Raw genomic sequence first — 10,717 nt, forward strand, 5'->3', positions numbered from 1 at the left:
AAGTTTTTAATCAATTTGCCTAAAAATTCCTTCCCTTCTGAATTGCTCAGCTCATAGTGTTTGGCTGTCATTGCACTAGGTTCTTATTTTCCATAGATACTTCCAGGATAGATAAGATTTTAAAAAACAAGCAGAAAACTCCATCCCCAATTATTAGCTTAAAAAAAAGCATTTCAGGCAGTCTTTGTACAATTTAAAATAACAGATTAAGGCATGCTCTGCTTTGTAAGCCACCTTTAAGGTTAAAACATCATGTTGTACTAAAGCAATTGTTGGGAGACTTTGAAAAATCTCTAAACACGAGAGAGTTGCTTGAGGGGAAAATTAGAAGTCTAAGACAGTATTTTGAGTCTCAGTCTTAAGCACAGTTTTGCTTTTTAGGTTTAAAGTGACTTCTTAATATTATTTAAAGTGTGTTTTTGATATTTAATTTTTATGGTAATAAAAATGTCAAAAAGTGGGGGGGATATGACATTCACATTGTATGGGTTTTAAATTCTTTGATGTATCTATATGTTTCTTGTGGAGTTGATGTAACTCATTGTATAGGGACCTGTTTGGACAACATTATAAGTATATACTGTCTTTCTGAACATAATAGCTTCTGCAGAGCCATTTTGGTTTATTATGTTCACACATATTTACATAGTGAATATTAATTGTACTCATTTTTTAGGCTACTTTGATGTTCCTCACCAAAATAACATACAAAATATTTACAAATATTTTGTTTAATCCACATTATAAATTTTAATGTATGTTTATAGTAACATCATGCCAATATATTCTAATGGCTCCTGTACATGAGGTTATATAACAGTCTTACTAATTTACATTATTTCATATCAGTGGAGCAATTAATACGAATACAAATGTTTATAATGACAAGGATACTTGTTGCAGATGTACATTAGCAAAGTTTCAAATGATAACCATTAGGATTGTGTTTAATTAGTTTTCTTATATTCTAAAAAGGTCTAGGCCAAAATGTTGACCAATTGCCTAAAGCTACTTAAATTTATCTGAGCCCATGCTTAGATGGTTCAATAAAAATGTCCATATTTTAAGAGCTGCTGAACACCTGCACTTCCCTTAAATGGTAACTTCTCAGCAGCTCTTTCAACCCTCTTTTATTAAGATGCCTAACTTTCATACAGGTGTGTTCACATGTTGGCTGTTATGTCTGTCCTGGACCGTAAGCCTGCATGAAGAGGGCTGGATTTGCATTTAAAGAGCAGAAATAAGTGTCTGTAAAAAGTCAAGCCAAACCAATTTTTGGTTTTAATCTTCAGAAATGGGGCACTACACATAAATTCAGACACTGCATTTCAATGAATGAAAATAGTGGTTTACAAAGAAAATGCTTTTATTGTTGTGTGTATCAATACCGAGTACATCAAGGACCTGCTCTATCTCCTATTAATCAGTGGGAGGCTTCCCCTGCATTTGTAAGGGCATTTGAATGGCCACAGATTATTCAAGGTTGCCTTTGAATAGTTGATATATCATACAATATATTGTACTAACATTTATACAAATTATTTTCTAAGAAAAGGAACCAATTCTTAGTGCAATTATTGCTATGGATTTGACTTGTAAAACTATTGGTGATGGCTGTTGTAGGGTTAATTTATTTATTAACTTCTAAAGTTCTGAAAGGTTGTATTTAATTGAATTTGTAGAATTTTTCCAGATTATATATGAGAAACACGTAACTTTTTGTGATATTAAAAGATAGCTCTGAGTTGTTAGCATTCTTTAATAATATGGCTTCTGTTAAACAGATGTTAAATATTTGTATTTGTGGATAAAGCACATCTTGAAATTAAAGTAGAAAAATATTAGGCATTGTTGAATATTATGCTCCATATCAGCCACTAAAAAAGTGTAACAGTATGAGGAAAAACAACTCAGTAAGTAACTGTACAAACACAGATAATTTCCACTGCCATAACAAAGCAGCCCGTTATTTCATTTACAATGTAGTACCTCATTTTTGATGAGCGCACTGTGAAGTGTAGGTTAGGCTTAGAGTCACGGTGTAAAACCACTTACGACAACTTTTGGAAGAGGCTTAGAAATCCAAAGGAACACACGTTAAGAGCAAAGTAGTGGTTTACATACAATATTAGCAGAGACTTTCCTAACACATTACGCATTTCTTTCTGAGACAAGTCTCTTTAATGCCATCTTTATCTGCTACACGATGCATGAAATCTACTTTCTGTTTTAGAACTGCAAATGACCCTTGACCCCTTTAGTAGAGACACAATGTGACCTTTCTATTGTCATCAGCTTTCATTCTCTTGAAAATTCTATGAATTTTTATTACAAGTTTTTTTAAACCAAGCTGAGGCTTCAACAAATTACTTGACACAGATGAGATGAAGTTGTTGAAGTAGTGTTAGATAAGTTTTACAGCCAGCATGTGTGCTGCTGAACAGTACAAAGCCAGTGTCCTACAATGTCATACACCAGTAACTGCTGAGCCTACTATTGGATAAATACATCATTTTATGGAACATTGATTGTTCTATAAACCCAATGGAGTATTATGCTCTATGATCAAACCATTTAGATTGTGTGTAGAGCACAGAAAATGCCATATTCAGGATGGTACTAAAAGTGCCATTTGTGTATTTTATGGATGTCATTACGGGGGAAACTTCTCTCTGTAGGCCCTGTTTACTGCAAAATTTTTTAGTCTGTAATGACATTTTTCATTCACAACGTATGCCTTCAAGAGAGGGGCCCTTGTTTTATTTGTTTCATTCGAGTTTACTGCACAAATCCTGTACATTTTAATTAAATGTAAGCTTAACAAAAGAATAAGATATTTATTCTGTGGGGGAAAAAATGACAGTAACAAAAGAATAACACAGACACACAAAAGAAAGTAGTCAGGTATTGAGCAAAAGAAAAAAATGTACTAAACCCTATTTGTGGTTTCCCAAAAGCATATTAAACATCAAAGCATATCTTTTAGCCATATTTGGGGAGTTTGTGGTATCTGAGAATTAAAATAGCCTGGAAATATGGATTTAATGTCTTAAAATTTTGACATTTTCAAATAAAAAAAAATACCAGTCACCAAGGACTGCAGCTGATAAATAATGCCTCTGTGAAAATGACAGGCTTCTTTGGAGAGAAACCAGTTCTCTGATCATTGCACCCCTAAAAATGAAACACCTCTTTGCAATATTTCTGAATATTAGCTCTTGCATCATAGTCTTTTGCCCTTTGAATATCTATTTTGTGTATTTTTCAATTTGTAATGTCATTCAATCAGCAGCAGGTAGAGTTTTTCCAATATTAATGTAAATTTAGTTGGTGTTTGGCATGACAATCAGTACTTTCTCTCCTCCCCTTTCCCCCGCGCTCCCCCTCCCATTTCCTCTTCGTTTTTGGGAGGGGAATCTGAATTTAGTAACACAAGTGACTTGCTGCTTCATACAGTCTAGCAATGTGACATTTTCATTACACAATGTACGAATATGTTGAATAGCAGTGCCCATTATAGAGCTGTATTGTCCCAAAGTCATAATAGGATCTAACATTTGAAACATAGTTTCCTAAATATCTCCCCTATTTGGCTGCTCACTTTCAAAACAAAAGAAAACCTATAGAGTACAGTATACAATTCACATTTACCACAAAGATCACTAAAATTGAAGTTGATGTTCCCAGTAAATTCTTGGTACTAGTCCAGTAAAAATTTAAACTTGCAGTAGAGATTCACATTAGTTTAAATGACACTTGAACTTCTACATAGCTCAACATTAATTCATTATAGTTGAAATGGAAGAATCTTCAGTGGGTGAATCTTTTACAATCTGATTGAGGCTGTTACGTTTTATAGGAGCCATTTTTCAAAGCAATACTGACAGCACTCGAAGTTATTAAATTGCTGAATCAAAAGATGGACCTGCAATCGCATTTATGAACTGTGATGGAATAGCTGGGGTTGTGCCGAGCTGAGGTTAAGATGTTGGTGTAGTTAAGCTTCATCACACCCCTTAGTGACAGCAGTATTTACCCATGTAGTTTACTTTAATGGCCAGGAAGTGGCTTAACTCACCTCTGGATTCAAATAGATTAAGTAAGCAGTCGGAATGGCGTAATTATCAGTGCTGCAAGGAATTCACTGGATAACTCTACACCCAAGAGACTTCCCATTCAATTGCAGAGCAAAGACTTGAGTTGCATAAATTTACAGATACGGCATTTATTTTAAAAGCTGAGAACAAGAAGCATTTCTTTTTCTTTCCTGGACCTTTCCCTAAGTGTCATAACAATATGATCTCTACTCTACCCAAATTACCTTTTTCAAGGAGGGTAATGATGGTTCTACTTCCAATGAAAACTTATGATTTGTAGATTTAGTTTGATTTCATGCCATATCTCTCCAAGACCCATTTTGTATCATGTCAACAAAGAAGACTCCTGAGGGAATCAATTACTCCTATGTGATTATAAAACTTGGATGTGTTAAGATTATTTTGATAATTATCCTTTGATATTGATTTCTACCTCCTATTTTTCTCTTGTTTGAGGGTCTTGTGTGTGTCAGTGCCCACAGAGAGACAAACATAACAGGATAAATAACAGTGATACTACCATAGCTTATCCCTGCCAAAATTGAATTCAATAGCATGTGCCAGATCAATCATGCAATATCACTTGGAAATGCTCAACCGTTTAAATTGTTAATTTTCCTTTCCAAAGATAACCATTAAAGCTCCCTCCTGCCTTGCAAGCTAAGATGAAGAAGCTTGTCTAACTCCAGTTTAGATTCCTGAAGCTGATCTGCAGTCTCTCAGCTGAACAAACTTCATGCATGTGTTCTGTAGTGTAATTATCCTGCAAGAACTTTAAAGTTTTTTTTAAAAAAAAGGTTATCTATGGCCCAGTCTTTTGGACACAGGTATCATCTTGATATGTATGAGATCTTGGCTGGATTTGAACCTTTGCATTTCAGGCTGCTGAGGCTGGTGCAATGTGCTGAGCACTTTGGCCCCAATCCAGCAAAGCACTTAAGCATGTGCTTAACTTTAAGAAATTATTCTCTTAGACTTTTAGCACATGCTGCAGTGCTTTATGGCACAAGGACCAATGGGCACAGCACTTGGGAAGATTACTCCCTCTAAGTCCAGATGTAGGAGCAATTTGCTTGGACTCTGAGGTGGAAAAACCACTGTGCCATTCATTAGCACCTACTACTTATTGGCTCAAAGCATTAGTAACTGAAAGTGAAGGTCTAACTCTGACATGTAAAAATGACACCTTCTTACACTACAGGCTTGCTCCTTGTATACTTACAGAGTCCTGGATTCTCTCTTCAGTGACAAAAATGAGATTTTACTGCTTTTTTGACCCCTGTTAGCCTTGCACAGCCCACACAACTAAGTGAGAGGGAGCTGTATTCTATTCCATCATCTACATCCACAGAAGATCCAGTCAGCTATACCTGTGCAATTGCACTGAAGGCAAGGGGGAGCTGCACAGCATCAGTGAGCCCTGCAAATCTGTGGATAGCTGCTTTGTGTTCACAGGCATCCGCAGTTGTCAATGCCGATATCTGCGGCTCATTTTTGTGGCTTCGGATACAACTTTTGTATCCACACAGGGCTTTAGGTGTATTTTCAAAGTGAGGCTGAACAGCTGTAACTGGGGAGTTCTGGCCTGCAGAACCTTTGTCATTGGTAGGGTCCTACCAAATTCACAGCAGCTTTTGGTCAATGTCATGGTCATAGGCTTTTGAAAATTGTTCATTTCATCCTTTCATATATTTCCATATGAAATATCATGGCTTTAAAACCATGAAGGTTCCAACCAAAAAGACCGTTTCACTTGTCTGTTGTAGGAGGGCTGCCATATTGCCACCCTGACTTCTGTGTTGCTGCAGACAGAGGCATTGCCTTCACAGCTGGGCAGCCGAAGAGCAGTGGGCAGCATAGACATGATAGTCACATGGTATGGGGGTGGGCCATCACTTTTTGGGGAGCCATCCTAATGGGTGAGCAAGTGTCCTGAGGTCCCTTCACATCCCACACTCCTGAGCATTGGGAACAAGGTTGCCAGAATCTTTGTAGAAATGGGGAGGGGCACAAGCACTAGAACCAGGGGGCCTTGGGTCATGCCCCCACCACTTTTTAAAATTGGTGTAGTTTGGGGGAGAAGGACATTGGTGCCTCCCAAACTGCAAACCTCTGACAGGAATGGAGTGGTGCCAGCAGGGGCCGTGTTTCATGCCTGGAGAGCTGATAACCACTCCCCAACCGCAAAGTGTAACAACTGCTGTTAGTCTTGGCCGGTCTGGGAAGGGATGGTACTTCCACTTCTCCTGCGGAGGGCCATTCTTGGGGTGGTCAGACCCAACTCTGGTAACCTTTCTCAACTGGAAGAAATTCCATGGCTGCTCCCTGTACAGTGACCCCTCCACCCATTCCTGAGGAGAGATGGAAGCAGGGTGCAGGATGTGGAGCTTCCTGAAGATGGAAGAGGTTTATGGACCAGCTCAAGCAGGAGAAGAGAAAGTCCTGTACCTCTCCAGCAGTGCCAGAACTAACAGCTGGAACCTGGTGCATAGTAAGAGTCCTGGCTGGGTTGCCCTCAGTCCTGCTCTTCCCTGTGGCAGACTTCCTGAGTAAGACCAGATTTCAGGGTCCGTGACACATTTTTCACAGATGTGAATTTTGTTAGGGCCCTAGTCATTGTCAGGAGGACAAGAACTTGCAATGGCTCTCAATATCTGGATAAGTTTATGGAGACAATAGTGGGGAAAAAGTCTTTTTTTCTTATCACTTGAGAAGCTTCTATATGGAAACAGTTAGAAGACAATTCTCATGCTAGCATTTTTACAGCATACATTTCTTAGAGTGAGGCCTCTGACTAATTAGACTAGTGAATAATATCAGTTAAATGCATCAGAAAAAGAACTGGGGTGGGGGAATGAGAAGGAAACTAATGCATCAAGACAAAGGAGGAGGGAGAAAATTGTTCTCCTTGGCCTTTGAGAATAGGACAAGAAGCAATGGGTTTAAACTGAAGCAAGGCAGGTTTAGGTGGGACATTAGGAAAAATGTCCTGTCAGGGTGTTAAACACTGGAATAAATTGCCTAGAGAAGTTGTGGAATCTCCATCATTGGAGCTATTTAAGAACAGGTTAGATGGACATCTATCAGCGATGGTCTAGATGATGCTTGGTCCTGCCGGGGGGGCAGGGGACTGGACTCGATGACCTCTCAAGGTCCCTTCCAGTTCTAGTATTCTATGATTCTATGAAAGACATGGCCATTACTTTACCAAGAAAACCAGAATACTAAAAAAGGATCTGTTGCACATTATCACACCCTGCTGTGCTTAAAGTAATACAGACAAATATGATTAATTACAAAAATAGTAGTACTGTAGATATGTGTTTCTTTTAAAGGTGTTAATGGTTTTTAATTGGATACCCTATTTATATGCTGCTTAACACAGAATGTTTTTAAAAGTAACAAATTCAGATTGTTAGGAGTCTGCAAAATTGTTAACAGGAGCAATAATTTGTACTTCTAAATAAATGAATTGGAAAACGTAAACTGTTTTTGTTCCATTGCTTATTACACCTCTCTTCCAATGAAAATTGCACAGGAAAGTTTTTTGTGTTTTAATTAGTGAACTATAAATATTTGCCACTATTCTGTATTAACAGACTATTTGTATTTTCTAGGCATTGTATCCAAGTCCTACGAATGCCGACTGAAGGGTCAGGGAGCAACTTTTGTAGAGACCACTAGTCCTTTCACTGCAGCAGCCCTGGAGGAAGTTTCTCCAGTTAAAGAGAGGGCCCTTCGAAGTAGCAGAAGACAATGCCAGTCACCTGAACAAGTGCAGCAAGTTATCATTATTCAAGGATGTGACTTTGCCATTGATGCCTCAGTGGAGGAAACAGCCGCAGCTACCCTTCAGACTTTGGCAATGGCTGGGCAGGTGGCAAGGGTGGTGCATATCACAGAAGATGGGCAAGTGATAGCCACAAGTCAAAATGGTTCTCATATGAGTGGAATGGTTCCAGGACAAATACTCACTGAGCAGTTATCAAGTGGTGCAACTCAAGTGGTAGTGGTTGAAGGCTCTGTAGAAGGAACTGATATTGAGGAGGTGGTCCCAATAGATGCAGTTTCTGACTCTAGTAGTGCTGTAGTGCAACAGATAATGAGGCAGGAAATTTTAGATACATCAGAAGCTACAGTACATCCTCCAGACTCTTCCTCAGCATTAGATGCCCTCCTTTGTGCTGTAACAGAGCTGGGTGAAGTGGAAAACAAAACCAGATTCCTTGACAGAAGCAGGGCTAGGCACAAAGATTTGTTACAAATTTCAAATCAGGAAATATCCAATAATCCTAATGATACCCAGACACAAGAAATACACATGTTCCATGAAGTTCAAGAGACTCCGGAAGATATCGAACCAATGGAAGTAGTGACCCAGGTCATTCACCCATCTACTATAATTGCATCTCAGGAGAGAGCTCAAGTTGCCTTCAAGAAAATGGTCCAAGGAGTACTACAGTTTGCAGTGTGTGACACGGCTGCCGCAGATCAGCTGATGAAAGAAGGTGTCACTCAGGTCATTGTAAATGAGGAAGGAACTGTACATATGGTGGCTGGAGAAGGTTCTCAAATAATAATGCAAGAAACGGATAGCCATGCACTCAATGTCCAAAGTGAGCACATGGATTTAGTTGAGTCTGATGGAGAAATTTCACAGATCATTGTCACTGAAGAAATAGCTCAAGCCATGGTTCAAGATTCTCATGGCAACTTTTCTGAAGGTCCAACCCATTACATCGTAACAGAATTACCACAAGATATACAGGATGAGACGGGTGTGTACTCACACACTGTGATAGAGACAGCTGAGTCTCAAGAGATGTTGTAAGCTGGTACTGCTATAAATGCTGAAGCCACATCCCCTGATGGAACAGGAGAACAGTTAACTAGTATGGTCATTTATACAGAGAGTGGCTCCCAAGCAGCATTAATTCAGAGCCAGGGAGATAGTAATGAACTACAAGAAGTGTGAAGAATTGTTTCTTGGAAAATTAATAGACATTTGTAGGCACTATGTTTCCTGAACTTAATTTGTAAAACCTTCATAATATGATATTCCCATCCAGATACCAACCTCACTATGTGAGGTTAATGTCAGCTACTGGAAAAAGTATACAGAAAGGTATTATCTTCTTGTTTCAATGGACAGAAATTAGACCTAAGTATGATTAACAGGCATAATATGATAAGAAAATGGATAAAGACCCTCTCTTCCTTCTCCCCCTTCCTTCCCCCAACCCTCAGTGAGTCAGATATGATTCTGTTTTGCTTTGGATTATTTTGTGAGTTCAGGGTGATTTCCTGGTTTATGCCTTGTCTGTCTGTTTATGTGATTATGCTAACATTAATTTTTTTACTTTACATATACATTTTGTGAGCAAAAAAAATTAAAAATCAAAATCACACCATATGTTAAAAATATGAGGTGACCGTTTATAAGTAAAGTTAGATGCTACAAGTGTTGTCCTGACTTCTTCAAAGGCAGAAAAGCTGACATTTGATTTTCTAAAATCTTGCTCTAAAATGTCCCTGGTCAAAAACATCTCAGCATAATGACCCTTTTTAAATTTGTGTCTGAGAATCATTTTTCTTTAACTATAGTTAACTCTTTCATTGTTTTGCATTGGACTTTGCTTAAGAGAGTGCTAAAATCTACACTTTACAAAAGTCTTGATACTTGTATTAAGCAACCAAAAAACCCTCTCTTGGTTTAGAAAAAGCTTAATGCCTGTTACTTGCAACTTAATTTCAGATATAAGTATCTTGCATATGAAATGTGCATTTTGGGAAAACAATATTGTCACTGTCAATGTTTTGCTTTTCTTACAAATAGTGCTTCATATAAATACCATTTTGCAGTTCATTTTGTGAACGACTTTTTGAAATGCTAGGGGTTTTTTTATGAAAATTCTGACATTGACATTAATAAGTAGAAAAAGGGTGACCTTGTATTTCTTGCTTAGACCAGAATGTCAATTATCTAGTTGTGTATACAATGCAACTGTTCAATGCAAGTTCATGTTGAAAAGATTTGTTTCCTGATACAACTGCTTTTGTTTCTTTTTAAAAAGAAATTGGAAATTATAAAATAGTAAGGGGGTTTGGTTGGGTTTTCAGGAGGGTTCTTTCAAATAAAATGTTAGCATTAAAAAGAAGCATCATGATGTTTAATATTAAGCAATAAACAACACTGGCATTCAGCAGCAGAAAACAAATGCTATCTGTTATGTTTCTGCATTTTCTTTTACCCTTTCTTTTACCCTTTCTCTGGCTAGATAGACAGATAAAGATAAAAGAATCTAATTTCTGAAGTGTGCCTCATGCATGCTTAATTGTCTTAAGTGTTTAGGGTATAAACCATGCAAACTCGAGAGATAACTGCATTTCTTATCACATTTAATATCTTAAAATCATCAAGTGTAAGAAAGTTGAGGAGAGGTGAAACAATAGTTTCTTCCTGGAGCAACTGTTTAAAAAATGTATTTTCAGAGGGAGTTGCATAGAAAATGTGCCTTATTCTGGGGCTAGACGATCCTGCTGGCTTTTCATCTTTTTCTTTTTCCTCCTAGGCATTAAGGTTGTATCTGTGTCAGACCCCCCAAAAAAGTAAATTTCAA

At 37.9% G+C, this 10,717-nt stretch overlaps 1 protein-coding gene across 1 annotated transcript in view; it reads left to right on the top strand.

Annotated features, from left to right (window-relative positions):
- ZNF407 (zinc finger protein 407) overlaps positions 1-10,315 on the top strand; it is a 454,103-nt gene extending 443,788 nt beyond the window's left edge. The window contains exon 9 of the mRNA XM_006121401.4: positions 7,715-10,315. Coding sequence (XP_006121463.3) covers positions 7,715-8,928 — 1,214 coding nt within the window. The 3' untranslated portion in view covers positions 8,929-10,315. The remainder of the gene's footprint in view (positions 1-7,714) is intronic.
- Positions 10,316-10,717: the final 402 nt, after the last annotated feature.

This window comes from Pelodiscus sinensis, chromosome 2 (assembly GCF_049634645.1).
Source record: "Pelodiscus sinensis isolate JC-2024 chromosome 2, ASM4963464v1, whole genome shotgun sequence".
NCBI lineage: Eukaryota > Metazoa > Chordata > Testudines > Trionychidae > Pelodiscus > Pelodiscus sinensis.